The sequence below is a fragment of the Lethenteron reissneri genome, chromosome 25 (genome assembly GCF_015708825.2).
Source record: "Lethenteron reissneri isolate LAM-NWPU_2019-01 chromosome 25, ASM1570882v1, whole genome shotgun sequence".
Classification (NCBI taxonomy): Eukaryota; Metazoa; Chordata; class Hyperoartia; order Petromyzontiformes; family Petromyzontidae; genus Lethenteron; species Lethenteron reissneri.
The window spans coordinates 12,314,728-12,331,148 of record NC_083803.1 but is presented as its reverse complement, the minus strand read 5'-3'; the positions used below and the strand labels follow the sequence as shown (position 1 = coordinate 12,331,148).

General features: G+C 43.2%; 1 protein-coding gene across 1 annotated transcript in view; it reads left to right on the top strand.

The window, feature by feature from the left end:
• The window catches only part of LOC133347247 (ALK tyrosine kinase receptor-like), a 186,772-nt gene that overhangs the window by 93,699 nt on the left and 76,652 nt on the right, over positions 1-16,421 (top strand). The window contains exon 4 of the mRNA XM_061559357.1: positions 3,505-4,057. Coding sequence (XP_061415341.1) covers positions 3,505-4,057 — 553 coding nt within the window. The remainder of the gene's footprint in view (positions 1-3,504; positions 4,058-16,421) is intronic.

The following is a 16,421-nucleotide window of genomic DNA, read 5'->3' as shown; positions in this document are numbered from 1 at the left end:
TTTTACTCAATCTCTTGCCATCTCTGCCTCTCGCGCGCACACACGGCACACGATAAAAGAACGGAATGAAAAATCCAATTGATATTCCTTATATGACCTTACTCTCTGACGATGCCCTGTCATACAGTGTTCTCAGAAACACCATGGCAACAACGTGGCCTGCAACAACAAAAAAGGGCCTGCTTTTTTTTCATTTCCCCAATACCTATAGTGGAATAGGGGTTTTTTTTGCCTATGCAGTCTGATGTTTCTGCAAAACGTTGAAAGGCTAACTGCATCCCATAATGGCGGCCATCACAGGATTCTGCTACCATCAGCCACTGGTGGGAATAAATGCGTTGTTGTAATCAGATTACAATAGTCAGTTGCCGGCAATCTCATTGTTACTGTCCTCCAGTTTCGGTGAGAAATCAGGTTACATTCATATCAGATTAATGTTACTGAAGATGGTACCGAGTGATTGCGGTTTGCGATGGGACTAGTTCATTTTGAAAAATGTGAAAAGTGACCCCAAACCACTGTAGATATATGATCGTGTAAGCAGCTTAGTTCACCGGGCAGCAGCCGTCAATGCTTATGCCTCACACCTCCAAAGACGGCTGGTTGCAGAGCTGCTTTTAATGATGTTAATTAATGATACGTTTTAATTAGAAGTAAATCTTTAAATAATCGAGACAGGTGCTCACTTGGCTAGCGATCAAAAGCCTCAGTTCCTGCTTGTGGGATGATTTAGCCCATCATCTCTGCAGCGTTAGTAAACTAGAATGTGCAGACGTCGCTCGTGAAACGCGATTGCATGCGCTCCTGAAAAACAGCGCGTTCATCGAATTGCGCTCTATGAAGCCGAGTTTCCCATAGACATACATGTTACCAGGGGGGAGGGGGTGCGTTTCCGATTTTTTTTTAGTGTAATTTAATTTAATTATTTTAGCCCTGGATTTACAATATATGTATACATTTAACACGTAATAATTATACTATTAACATTACAAAAATGACTTAATAAGGAGTTTAAATAACAGCGAATAAGAATTAATATTTAAAAGATTACTAACTCACAAAGATTACTCAATAAGGAGTAACTTCTGGGCAGCAGCAGCACGCACGATGCTCTAAGATGGCAGCGCCCAGCCCGTTATATGACGCGGTGACACCATCAGAAATATAGAAATTTTTTTACTTCGAATTTTTATAATAGATTTTTTTTATATGTAATTACAAAAAAAAAATCTTGCACCCGTAACTGCAAAAAGCTTCGCGTGATGTATGATCCCTAAAATGTGAATCGCGTAACTGCGACTTCTCCCGATTAGGGGGCGCTTCTTGCGCAAGGGACGCCTGTACATACACGATTATTTCATAGAAAGTCACCAGTGGGTGTCCTGTGGTGGTTGTTTTCGACAGTTGAAATATGAAATTGCGTAGAAAAAAAAACAGTCAGATAAGCTGCTATTCACCGGGGAATTTGTCCACGAATTACTTTGTATAATATATTAATAATTATTGTAAGCGATAATAATTTGGCAGTTCTTTTCAAGACACCGCTGGAATGAAGAAGGCCTTTGCACGCCTTGCGGTCGTGGAGGCTTGTTTGACTATAATTCATCAGTCGGCGTGGGTTGGTGATATCGGTCACCACTTGTGTTTGCCATGACCAGGAATCCGACTCGAGTTCATAATGCAGTGCACTAACTAATGCACCACCACTGTACCCCTAAAATAACCATCCATAATTATCACGTCATAGTAATTGAATATGTCTAAGGGCTCGCGTGGTGTTTGTAGACCCACCTTTCTGCAAATTATTGGTGAAAAAATGGCCAATTTGCCAGAAAATATCCACTATTCAGCCATTTTCACCACCAACCATTAATATAAAATGCCGAACTGTAAGCTTACACATCAGGCCCTAAATGTATAAACAAACAAGTTATGAAATCAGTATATTAAACATGAAAAATTGTTGAAGAACAATGGAATACTGAACAAAATCTGCGCATTCATATCCCAGGTTTATTTTTTGGAGGAACATGCACAACTGTAATATTAACGGTCGCCACTCTGACCACAATTGTAAATATTGTACATCATGGGTTTGTGCAATAATGTTGAAACATGATACATTGACTCTGGAGGCCCATGTCTCCTTACCTTATTACGGCTGAAGCGCCGCGTGACGCACAGACATGAGCCTGCACGAATTTTCAGCAGCGTTTTTTTTTATTACTTTGTGATTAACGGCTGTCTGACACTCAGCTCAATTGATTGGTAAGTACCTCCCTGGTTTGAGGAAATCCCCCCCCCCCCCTTGTAGCTGCTGCAATTATTCTATTCCAAAGTAAAAACAAGTATTTTAGTAAGCTGCACGCTTACTAGAATAATACAGTACAGCAAGTAGGTATGTGTACGTATGGATCTGTTGGCACCTTTTAGGGCTATTCCCTTCCGTGTGTTGGTTTCCTGTCTGTATACGCCCATGGTTTCCTGCCATGTGAAAAACACTCATTCAAAAAAAGTTTTGGAATCAGTGGAGTTTTTTTGTTGCTAGATAAATCACATCATCTACAGCATCAGAAGCAGCAGCAGCAACAATGGCAACACTGGTGTCTTCATCATCACCAATAAAATTTGTCTCCGAGTACATCTATTTCACCACACCAGATCCCCTTTCTGAGAGAAAAATGACACTCAAAATTTGTGGCGGTTTTTCCACCGTAATTTTGTGGAGTGGGGGGGGAGTCACAAATTGGCAAGCGTGTCGAGCAGAAGAGGACACCACACCCTCTTAGCAATCTCTTCAGAGATCACGCCCCTAAATATTGATTGACACAATTCTGCAATTTCTGGCACTGCCCTAGCACTGCCCTGACCCGTAATCCCATCCACTTTGGCCCATTTCACCGGTGTGGAATGAGGTGTGATGGAATCCGATCCTCCACTGCTGAGACCAGTCCATGCTGAATTCCAAAAAGTGGAATGAGGCACAGTTTCTGGAAAAAATGGCAATTGTTTTTGTTAAAACACGAAATTAATCAGGTCCCCGTGAGTTCAAACTCCACTTTGGAGTCGACTCTGCCCATCAATAATCTGGGATTAATTCATTGAGTACCACTTTGTGAGAAGTCAACCCCGGAGAGGTTGACAATCACTAAATGAATTTCACATTTTCACAACTGCCTCGTGACGGCCAATGGAGATAAGTTTTGGGAAATTTACACTTATTTACTTTCATGATTGATGCAGACAGCAAAGTATATTCAGATCCCAGAAAAGAATGTCTCATTGTGGATAAACTTGGAAAACGTCTCATAAGCCCTACCCAATATCCTTGAAGGGCCTGTCTTAAACAATACACCGTACTCATTTTAGGCTGGGGAACGAGTGGTTTGCCGTCGGTGCCTATGCAGTATATATGATTGTGATCATGATCTATGAACTGCAGTTCTCATTGCCATCATTGTGTCTCTGTTTTTGCGTGTCTGCCTGACAAAAATAAAAAATAAGGCCGCTTCCTGCTGATGGACTTCACCCGGGCGTCATTACCCAATGCGTCCGTCCTGCTGCTCAGCCCCGAGTTAAACCTCGGTGCGGCCTCCGAGTCCACCTCGGTGGGCCACCCTCAGGCTGCTGCAGGAGCTCTGCCTGGAACTGCGGGAGGTCCTGTTGGTGCTGCAGCAGACCATCCTCCTGCTGCTGCTGCTGCTGCGGCGAGAGGCAACACTGCTGCAGCGAGCGTGGGCGATGAAGGCGGCGGTGGATGCCTACTGCTGCAGTTTGCCGCGCGCCTCACTTGCAGCCACAGCCATTGTGGTCAACTCACCATGTCCGTGCGGCAGCCCGCGCGTGAAGTCCAGGGAGGTGGCGAGGAAGAGGAGGAAGAGGAGGAGGAGGAAAAGGAGGAAGATGACAACGACGATGACGACGACGACGATGACGACGATGACGAAAATGACAGCGGGGTTAGGAAAGAGGATCGGCGGCGGACGGACGAGCAGAAGGAGTTTAAGGAGGGGGAGGCCCAGTCCGTGCCCGTGCACATGTCGTCACACAGCTCCGGGTGAGTGGTCCCAGCATCATCTCCCTGCAAGCACCGTAAACTCCCAGGGATTCACGTTCACGTGTTAACGAATGTGTTTTTTGTGTGAAAACATAACGGACATGTCCGCTACCAATGAGGTGCAAATGGCTGACAGTGAATATGGTGATGTGTTTCTGCCATCTGATCAAGATGCGAAAATAGTTCCAATGGTGAATATGGAACAACATTTTTTTTTAAATGGATAAACAAGATTGGTGGGGTTCAGGTTATGTATTTCTTCTTTTGCACCGTACGTAGCCAATTGCGCTAATCGGAGGCTCAGGAAAATGTCAAGGGTAGAGCTGGCAAGAGGAGTGAACTTTGGACTGACTGCTGTCCACCCACCACAGTTATCCAAATGGCAGGTTGCGTGTGTGGGTACTCCCACTTCTTCCAAGATGCCTGGCCAGCATTGGGCAAACATATCACGATACCCACGAGTGGAGGAGCTTCTGCCAAAAGTAGTGCGAGCGAGAAATTGCACAGCTGCACCTTCACATCTTTAGGGATAAGACTACAGTCTGGTTGGCTAGTGTACTCTCTTCTAACAGTGCATGACTTCTTATAGCCAAGTATCGCCTTCCTATTTTCTGTTCGCTTTGCTTGGTTGGCGACAGTGTAGGGGAGCGGTAGTGTAGCGGTTAGTGCACTACGAACCCGGCGACCCGAGTTCGATTCCCGCTCACGGCCAACACCAGTGACAATTATCTGAACAAGTCCTGGGCCTCCCCTAGGTCGACCCAGCCTCAAATGAGTACCTGGTGAGGTGTGTAGTAAACATGACCACTGGGGAGACAAAGGCGGTCGGGCATGGTGCTGGCAACCCACACCCTCGTGTGCCATGCCGGCCTTCATAGGCGCTCGCTAACAGAACTTGCACCAACAGTCTGTGAAGGTCATTAGGGGGAATCTTTGTTTTTGTTTGCTTGTGTCCCACGCTCTGGGCGGGAATGGGCAGAGATCTCTGCATTGGCAGAGATTGATGAGTTCCTAGAATGCATGAGCGGCGCTTGCACTTGCAATGGCAGTGCCTCCATTGTTTGACAAGTTCACTTCCCTCATGCACATTCCGCAAGCATTGCGAATGTTCTTTTTGAAATGGAATCAGCCTCTGATTTTTCATTACTCGAGGCCTTAGTAGTAACCGAATGTAATCCTGCAATTGGTATTGTAAAACTAGCTTCATCCGACTACTTGCCTGCTTTCTTCAAATTAACTTATCGTGTTGACATCCTCAGAACGAATTTTCTGATTAATAGTACTCACGGTAATAATTCACAAAGAAGGATGAGGGTGTTGTTGTTGTTGGTCACGGGGCCTGTATGGCTAAACAACAACACGTTACATTTGCAAGGTGCTCATATCGCAAGAAACATCTCAGGAGTGCATACATCACCACACTCGAAAGGTGGCTGGGATAAGATCTGTTCAGATATCACCCGTCACTAAATATGAGCTGTGACCTGGACACGAACCAGTACTCTGGTACTATTATTATATCCTTTCAATACAGAGTTGGAGAAGAATTACTGTTGACAGGTAATTATAAATAAATCATGATGTGGCAATTAACACATTTAAATATAATATTGTAGTTAGTGTCTCACACTTATTTTTTGTTGAGTTCCATTCCTAGTGTTTTTAGTCCCGTTTCCCTTTGAGTTGATCGCCTCTTTGCGACTTCCACGTGCAAAAAATATTATTAGTCCACAATCCAAAATAAGAACCCTCCTGAAAAGCTGTCCTTGAGACTCAGTGAGGCTTTCCCGGGTACTTAGAACATGTTATTTTTCACGCTGCATGATGTCGCTTCCAGCCCTTCCTTTAAACGTCAACGGCCGGTGACACTAAAAGGAGCCTTAACACATTCGTGTGCGGCCGAAAAGATATCCAGAGGCAGTGTTGCCGGTTTTAATTCGGCTTGCGAGGTTGCGGTCACCAAAGGCACCTCGCCACCTTTTATTTCCCGTTCGTGTTTCACGAAGGCGACATTCAATTGCGCTCTTAAAAGTGATCAATCTTCCCTATTTCCCTGCTGGGGTCAGCAGGTACTTACGGTGGCTGGGCTGGGTCTTTCACCCCTGCTTGCTTCGTGGTAATTACATATTCCAATGTGACCCATGGGAATTTTTCCTTTCGTGTTTTTAATTTTCTCAGTTTAATATATATTCAGAGTTAACGCCCATCTTTATGGATTGAAGTAAAAAGTATTTTTTTACTGTATATGTATAATTGACTCTATTGTGTGTTTGTTGAACTTCTTTTGCACCGTACGTAGCCAACTGCCCGAATCGCAGGTGCAGATTCAATTGAAATCAATTATTACGCTCACAAAATACGCGTCACATAGTGTGTGGGAGAAATTAATAAATGTATGCAAATGATCTGATAATGTTAAACACAGGCTAACAGAATTAAGAAAAGAAAAAAACCCAACACAAACAAGATGGCAAAAATGAGACAAAAATTATTATTGAATCACAACCTCAAGTGTGAGATTAGGTAATTAATCATTTGCATGCGTAGAATAGACCATGGCTGCAGATATTACAATTCAATTCACAAATAGATTATTTGAACTTTAGAATGTGGATCGATAGTTCTTGCAGCTGGATTAATCAATTCTAGCATCAATTCTTATGATTGGTGGATCGTCATGGCAGTGGCTGTGCAATTCAGAGCTTTGTAGACAAATGTTGGTGGATCACACAACGATTTTTGAGACTCACAAAATCTCTGGATTGCAAGGTGGCCAGGAAAAGCACAGCAAATACTGTAGATTATTTTGTGCAGATATTTGAGTGTTATCCCCTCGTATGCGTGTATTTTCTCCGGGTACTCCTAAAACACATTGTGTAATTAAGTAATCCATCATTACCATGCCGTGCGATACATTAACGTCAATCCCAGTCACTTGGGATCGGTTTTAAAAAAAAAACGAAATCCAATCGTATCTATATAATTACAGATATGATCCGAACATTTTTTAAAATATTTATTCGTAACTAACTGATCCACGTGTTTGCGTTAAAAATCCCCAAACCATGCACTGTCAGTTGGCTGCTAGCTGCCGACGAGATGGCAAGGGCAGGGTTGTTATCGATAAATTCAGGGGAAAATCTCAATGCACTCACGTGTAAATATTTTTTGCACGAATCACCCAGGTAACTGTTGTTTTGCAAGCACAGCTGCTAAGCCCGCTGTGCATTGTAGGCACAATCTTTGTTCGCCAGACAGACAGGAGAGATGCAATTGCCTTTATTAACGAGACAGGTTTACAATGCACAAGGCCATCAAATGTCAAAGTCAAGGTGTCTTCCTACTTGAATGAGAAATGAGGTGGTTGCTCATCTGTTGCGGTTAGCCCTAAGGCAGGGGTGGAAATGTTTCCACATTTCTCTGGCAGGCCTCAGTCTCTCCCAAACGCAATCACTGTTGGGCTTTCCACAGAAGTGCCATCAACACTGGAGGGATTATAACACGAGTCTGTGGCGATGATAATTCAGCAAAGGAAAAAAAAAAACTAAGAGCCTGAAATAGGGTTATAATTGGCCTCATGTTACCAGGGCTTAACTCAATTACCCAAATAAAGGTGAAGAGGTGCCACATGTGGAGCATGACATTTTATAATGAATGGTATCATTTGCATCTGATTACTGAACCATTACTTGGTGTTATGAGCTGATTCGGATACAGTGGCCTACAGAAAAAGGCATCATTGTGAGCTTAACGTTAAATCCCCTCTCAAGTGTGAGTACTGAAAATTGGCCCTGTCATCTTCAAAATGTGTATCTACGAGGGTAGTGATGTGGGTATAGCGGCCAACAGGGTCAAGTTCAGAATCAGAATCTTTATTTGAGGCTGGAGGAATCCGATGAGCTATGAAGCTCTTTTTCACAGACGTCCGGTAGGGGTGGGTCAGAAAGTTAAACGACAAACAATACAAAAAACCGATAGGAGTTAGTAGTATATCTTCCCTCCAAGGCCAGGAAAATGAATACCACTTCATGGTCGTTCTTTGCAAAAAATGATTCTTGCCGTCGGGATTTTTTTTATCGTAGGCCCAATGATCAGCAATGGAGACGACTGCTGGTCTATTGTTAATTTTAATGTGAGGGCACTTTGAATTTGCCCTATAGTGTAGGAAAGGCAAATGTGGTCTCAGTAAAACAATAACACCTTTTAATTGCTTGTTTATTGTATTGTCTTGAAACTATACCGCAGTGTTTATTATTGTACGAGTTGATTTTTTTAGTTCAAGCATAGTAGAAAGTCTTCCATAGCAAGGTGACTAAGGAAAGTGACAGCTATGGTGCAATAATGCTATCTGTGAAGGCCTCGGTTTAATAGGGAAGGGGCCCGTGCTCTATAACAGAAGTACACGTGCGCTAATAATCATTTTAGATTAATGCCGTGTTGGTCACGTGGGGTGTTTTTTAGCAATGCATCATCGCGTTGGTCATTATAGGCTTGTGAAGTAGGTAGGGCCCAGGAACCGTCCCGATATCACTCGCCCGTGATGTTTGCCATGGCCGAGAAACAAACACAGGTCACCATGATTCTTAGGTTTTTTTCGGTAAAGTCACGTAGGTAAAAAATAAAGTAAAATAAAAAATAAAATAAAAATCACGACGTTCGGAGGCAACACAAGCTTCCGTCTCCGAAACGTCGTGATTTTTATTTTATTTTTTACTTTACTTTATTAATTTTAAAAAAATGTTATCTACGTGACTTTACCGAAAAAACCTAAGAATATGAATCCTTGCAGTCACGAAAGCTTCAAATCTAGAACAGGTCGCCATGTTGATAGCGCAGTGCACAAACCACCGATCCACCCCACGTTGGTTGACCACTGGTACGTCTACATCGTTAAATATGGGTTTACCATCCGTGGGCTTGGTTCAGAGTTCGAATATACCCAATTTTTGGCATGAAAAGCAGAGCAGCTCAGGCTATCGGAGAGCCATGCACAGCATCGTGAGTTACTGCCGTCTGCGTGAGATGAAGCTCACGTCGTCACATTGTAATCCTCTCGTTATATGAATGACCAAGAAATTAATTGAAAAATCATAACAAATAATTACTCTCGATTCATAAGTCCATAAACCCGTGTTAAAATCAACATGTAGGCTTTCGCGACCGATTTCATCCATGGATGAAATGATGGATGATAAAAATAAACATTATGAACCTTTGAAGGCAATAAAATAAACACTGCGGTAAACGTGTGAGCGAACAATGTGCAGCAAATAGCTGAGGCTTGCAGAGAGCGACGCTTTTGGTGTCTGTCTCTGATCTGTGACAGCAGTGGCCATCGTCTATAATAGAGGGTTTTTTTTTGGGAGTTATATCGCGTAAATATAAAAGTGTCATTAAACCCGCCACCATCCGACACAGCCAATTAGTAAGGTTTGTCACGTAAGCAGAACGTGGCAATTCGTCACGAGTACAGCATTGGCATGTTCGGTTTACGTGACAAACCCTATTAATTGGGTGTGTCGGGTGGTGACGGGTTTAACGACACACTTACGCGATCTAACCCCCCACCCCAAAAAAACATGCATTGTGGATGATATTGCTCGCGATAGCCTACGTGTTAAAGTGGCCACTGTTTTCATTTAATTCATAGCCGCACATTGTACGTACACAATTCACTATATTGCACACGCGCATTGCATTGTGTGCGAGCGTGGCTGTGTGCTTGAGAGCGATGAGCGTGGTGGGAGCGTGGCTGTGTGTCAGATAAAAGACAGGGTAGGGAGCGACTGTGCACAGGTTGTAGTGAGCGCACTGCGTCACGACCCGCGGCACGGTGCCCGCTCACGACCAACAAACAATCAGTGACGTATATCCGAACTGGTCTTGAGCCTCTCCTAGGTTGGCTCAGCCTTAAATTAGTATCGAGTATGGTTTGGAACCGGCCCTACCCTCCCCCGTGTTTGCCTTCAGCAGTGCTCGCAAACGGCACTTTGCCCCAACAGTCTGTTAAAGGCTATACGGGAGATCTTTGTCTTTGTGTTCCGTGTGTGAGAATGATGTGTTTGCGCGCGCGTGTGTGTTTAAAGAGTTAGTGCCCCAGCTGGGTGAAAAATGCGAATGCACGTGAGTGAAAGGCCTCGAGCGCAATGTATTCGACTTGACAGTCCTGTCCAGTATTGCACTTAGGTGGGGTCAACTGCGTTCTGCAATAGGAACAGATAGCGGGGTTTGTCCTCGTTCTGTCGACTTATCATCGGCGTCCAAACGGGACCCGAGAAAGCGCTTTGAAAAACCACAAAATAAAAAGGTCTACATTCATCGACAATTTCTTTGCTTCCGAATTTTAGGCATTAAATTGAATATATTTGTATTAAAATATATATCTATAATTACGAGCATAGACTCGACTACATTTGTGCCAAGTTTCAGCTTTCTGGCTCTTCCACAACATCATTAGAATTTGGAACAGTCACTCTTGCCACCCAGTCACGACTGGCTTTTTCTATATACACTCTGGTGGGGTTTCAATATACTTTGTGATCTTTTCATCGCAGAATGCCATTGTGTGACGTGAATATCTTTCACCGTACCACACTCAGTTATTGAACTCCATGAATATGATTAAATAACAATGTTCAGGCTAGATACCATTACAATGGTGACGATGTGATGATAGAAGTTCAAAATGCCAGTGATAAGAAGACATGCTCGAGACCTGTTGGGTGCGTAATATTGGGGCCAACGTAATTGTACAGCCCCTTTTGTCAACCCACTGCTGTAACCAAAGCCTCCCCTCGCCGTGCTGGTCATTGGCATTGTTCGATCATACTTCATCACAGTGGTGAGTTGGGGGTGAAGGTATCACTCGCCACTGATGTTGTCCATGGCCATTAATTGAACTCGGGTTACCAGCCTCATATGGGTTTACCCACTATGCCACAAGTTCCCCAACACAAATAAAGTAGTTACTCTTCAAAGCAACGGATTGCATCAGACACAAATGGCCGCTGTAATTTGGAGACTGTAACATCCTTTACTCAGTGGCGGTGTGAACTGCTGGGGAAGAGATCATTCATTGTGACAAACCATCACGTTGTGCTGCTGAAAATAAATCAGGGCACAACTGCACATTGCAAGTACGCCCACATGGGATTTTCAGATGCGGTCGTCGAGAAATATATGGAATGTGAATTACTGCGCCCATCAAAGCACGGCACGAGCACCTGGTGGGTTCCCATTTGGAGGGTCATGCCTCGCCAATCTTACCAGCATCTCGTCATTGATAATGATTCATTGTCGTCAGGCAATCTGTGCCACCATCATCAGGACATGGCGAGTCATAGTCGGTCACCGAGTCAAAATTCAAAGTCCAGGGCAAAGTGTCTTCACGTTTGACGTCGGGTGATCCTCATCATTCCGTTGGCAGTCTATAGCAAGTGGTGGCAGTTCAACATTCCTATGGCGAGGACCGTGCCCTCCGTGAGATGGCTAATTTTGACTTACCACGCTGAGAGAATAGCTTGGATCTTATATATAACCCAGCTTATATATAAGCTCCAAGCTTGGCAGTGTCTCATTATTCACCGGAGGACGGCTGCTTGCGTTGTAGCCGAAACGTCGTGAGAATTATTTTATTATGTTTTATTTTTATTTTTTTATTACTTCCCTTCTACGTGACTTTACCGAAAGAACCAAGAAGATAGATTACTCCCTCGTGCTAATATTCAGAATGGTAGTGTATGTGATCCTGTGGTCATGCAAAGTCGGCATAATGAGATGCTATAGTTTTATGAAAGACCAAGGGCTCAGGGCAAGCACAAGCCATATGACCTAATCTTCCAATTAGTGTGCAACGCCACCAACCTACAACTTGCAATTGCTTGTGCTCGCAGTTTATGCTTAAGCTAACAAACACCGGTGGAGACACTTTTTTACTCACACTCTTTGGTTTTTTCGGTAAAGTCACGTAAATGAAATAAAAATGAAAATAACTCAATTAAATCACGACGTTTCGGAGGCAACACAAGCCTCCGTCATCAGGTGGAACAGCCACAGCAAAAGTACTGTAGTGAGTAGTAAAATTTTCATCTACGCGACTTTACCGAAAGGACCAAAGAGTATGGATCCTTGCAGTCACAAAAACTTCAAATCTAGAACGTTTTTACTCATCCCATGTGCCAGCTTTTTCTGTCTCTGGGACTTGTGCCGAAGCCTTAAGATATCAAACCGCTTCACGAACCTTGTTGAGCCTGCTGTGGCCGATTTATGACGGGTGTAAAGTAGTGTGCATTTTGGGGCAACGGCCTTTCTTCGTGGCAACAACCATCTTCACGTATATGCTCTGTAAAAAGGGCCATTGCCCGAACTGTTGCCCGTTATGTTTTACCTTTAAGGCAGTGAAATTAACAAATGAGTCGAGGTGTTTTTTTTATGGGAATCGAAGCTTTGCTCCAAAATATTCCTCTATCGTAGCAGCCGGGGGAATTTTAGTTTTTACCATTTTGAAGTCATTAGATAAAGAATCCATTTGGAAATCTCGCAGAGAAGTGACACCCATGTGACGGAGAATGGCTCCGAAAGATACTTTTACAGTCTATACTTCTCACTAAATATCCATCGTATGGCCTTTGTACCCTTTACACAGTAGGGGGTCGCACTTTCCCATATACTATGCTATGAGATCTGTGATATGCACTACGACCAAAGCCGAGTGCTGCCATCTCATTGGCAGTTCCTGAATATAACAAATGGCCTTTTCAGTTAAATGGCAACCGTAATGGAGAAAACGGTTCAGCGATGATCTTGGCTCTAGCGCACGTGCACATCTGATTAAAGTCATTGCTGCTATTTGTGCCCCGTTTATGCCCCAGGCCAATACGCTTGATCAGGGTGAACTATTCTGGAAGGTAATGGGCAGAGAATAAAGGTCAGGTAGCACTGTGTCTGGAGCCCTCGGAAGGTCAAGAGTTAAAATGCCTGTTGGTAGCCAAGTCAGCCGATCATCCTTCTACGGTTGATAAATGAATACCGCTTTGGAGAGAATTCAACCGTGACTACCTCTAGAGTGACTCATCTGCACCGTGGACATGTGTCCACTACTGGCTCAATGTCCACTACTGGCTCAGTATAATGGAGGTGACCATCATCCTCCTGCATGCTGGGTCACAGAGATAGTTTCACTCGATGTTAGGATGCAGGTAAGTTGATTACATGAACTGGGGAATTAAATCTGATACTTGTCTTGCTGTGGCTCTCTTGACATTGTTTCATAATAATCCAGAGTGTTCACATTTGTTGGCAGCAGCACAAAGCTGTTGGAGAATATTAGCCTCTCCAGAGGACAACCACAGTTAACTTCCCACTAAGTGGTACTCATTTTATCGAACGCACATGGCTGAGAGGCTCAGTTGACCACCGAGTGGTATTAAAATTCACGACATTGCGATTTTGAGTTGACCGCTATGACCACAGTGCCACCCCGTCCAGATGGACAGGGACACATTTTATTTACAACAGGCCATTGCAAAGTGACTTAGGGCCCATGAAAAACAAGTGAAAATGGGCAGGTAGAGGTAAGGGTAAATGAATAAATAACTTAAATACAATGCGGAAGGAAAACACTGTGCATCGCATAATTTCCACCAAGCTGCTTTGATCGTCTCGCAGCGGAATTCCGCTCTTTGAGACATTTGTTGATCCTTGCACCACGAATCTTTCTCATCAGCAAACTTCAAAGAGGTGCTGGAACACGTGAGGAGGAGGAGTAGGGGGGGGGATGCAGAAGGTCATGGTAATGATGAACTATTGCCCATTTATTTTTGAACTCCCAAATAGTAAATGCATCTTTCTATATTTGAATGAGGCCTGGGCCAATGCTTAAAATTCCAAATTTCTATGGCAACAAAAGCAAATTATCCATATGTGGTTGAGCAATGGACTGCTAGGTTATTGCCCACCAAACTCATTTCCCAAGTGACTCTTTTAAATATTGAAAGTGTATAAGGCACATTGTAACTGTGAGTCATAGTTTAATTTATTTTGGTGAGGAATGTCGTTAAAATATCATTAAGATAGCATACCGCAATATACGTATTATACCAATGTCTTATCTGCTTTTAGTATGACATTAGTTTAGTATGTTACCATTAAAAAAAAATTAATAACTGCATATTTTAAATTACGCATCCATACGTGCGGGTAACAGACCAAATGGTCTAGAGATAAACACTCAGATTATTTATTATTTCCCAAAATTGGTCGGGTCATTTGTGGCCAAATTCCAACTATGAAACCTAAAAGTGTTTCCTTGCTAAAATTGGGCAGTGCTCATCTCCATCGGCCACGGCTTCAAGCCGTGGCAAAAATTCTACATTCTTATGGACGCGGCCCAGTTTTCTCCATAGGTCAACCGCTGTTGGCGATTCCCAATGTGGCGCTCATATAATAGAACATCAAAATAGTTCTCAGTTGTGAATTTCACATGGGATTATATTTCCTTTTTTTATTCTGAAGAATTACATAATGATATGTTAAACGTTCCATTGAATTCCCCAGCTGTTATATCATGGAGACATGTTGCACCTCCAATTAGCACGGTTGGCTACGTACGGTTCGAAAATATGTAAACATACATACATGTCTCCCTGCCTTGGAAATGTGGATTTTCCACCACCATCTCACTCCTAAAGATGAACTGATTTTATCACTCCATCTCCGCAGTGGCCATTGTTTTTTTATAATTTAGTTTTAGACAGTTCGAATTCTGGGGTTTAGGCTGTGACATATACATGCGACGACCAATAAACGATTTTGTCCACAGAGTTTGTAATTTCTTAATTCTACGGAAATACAACACACACTGTTGCAAAGTGGAAATGAAAGACCCAATGGATGCAAGTGTGCAACACTTTGTAGTTTTAATGTATTAATCTCTGAACACTTTTACAAATTACAAGAATCTAAGTTAGAACCAACTGCACCATAGCCATTATTTGTTTTAACTCTAAACAAGTTGTCATATCTCAGTCTGAGCGAGCGAGAGAGAGAAGAGAGTGTTCGATGTGCAAGGATCGCATTGTCCTAGCGTTGTTAATATTCTCGCTCCGTTCGTTTCACCCACGACATTTTGCCTTTGCTAACGTGCCAAGGCTGCCTGGCAACACCTTGTCTCAGAAAAGAAATCTCAGGCTTCGTGCAACGAACAAGACTTAGTAGCACTCATTGACAATATTAGAAGCAGCTGGCCTTCACAGCCAAGCCTGTGAACCAGACTCTTGTACGGTGAGAGACCATGACGTAGTCTTTGCAACTAATCTGGAGATTTATTTTAATTGTGTATCATTGATTTGTTTGAAAGCCTTTTATTACCATCATTTGTTGTTTTCTTATTGATAGTTTTTCTGCTTTATTCTGTTATTGCAAAGTAAAGGCCTGTTTAAGGCTGATGCAAGAACTCACTTGACTTTTGATTTGCGAAAATAATAACATTGCACACTGCGTATAATAATGTCCTTTAGTTATGCTTATCGAGTGCCAGCATAGTAGTCAACAGTGTTCATACTATGGTCCCTTGCCATAAGAATTTAGAATTCCCACCGCTGGCTCAGGTTCACCAAAGTGAGTTCGGTAGATTCAAAGTGCAGTCGTGCAAACCAACGTATCACCACTCTCCATCTCGTGTAATTTTTTGTAATCAAATCTCATACATCTATGGCACATGTAAGCATAATTTACATCTAACTGAAGCATGATATTATCGTCTGTGTAAAATCAAGTAATGGCTATTAAACTGAACGCTCTTGCGAATTAAACATTTCCAGAAAGACATGAAACGATTTTAAGGTATGATTTTCTGTCATGTGACGATGCACCCACAAGACCGCTGAAGATTTTTTTTTCATATCTATGGGATTGTGACATAATTTTTATGAGCACCTGAAGTCTTTTTGGCTATGTACAGGGATTTTGGTCATTCCTATCTCGTTTGCACCCTTGGCAAGATCCTTGGAGATGCATCTTTGCTGTGAGCAAGGAAAGCTGCCTCTGTCACAAGCCACTTCTTAAGTAGTAACTGTTAAACACCGAGTGCCGATGCCTTGCAATGTATGCCCCCCCCAACGAAGGGGTAAATGGAGCACAGTTTGATTTCTTGGTAACAACGGCACGTCACAATCACTGCCTCAGCTCAGTGCCACCCAATTGGAATGGCTGGAGGTGGCAGCCAGGGGGATTTTGTGGGTGCTCACGATGAGTGCTAATGAGTGCTGTATGCTAATTAAACAAAGAGCAGCCTTAGGCTTAACCTCTTAGCACCACTCTTGCCTAATGGCACAGTATTGACTGCAGACACCTCCCCCCCGCCCCC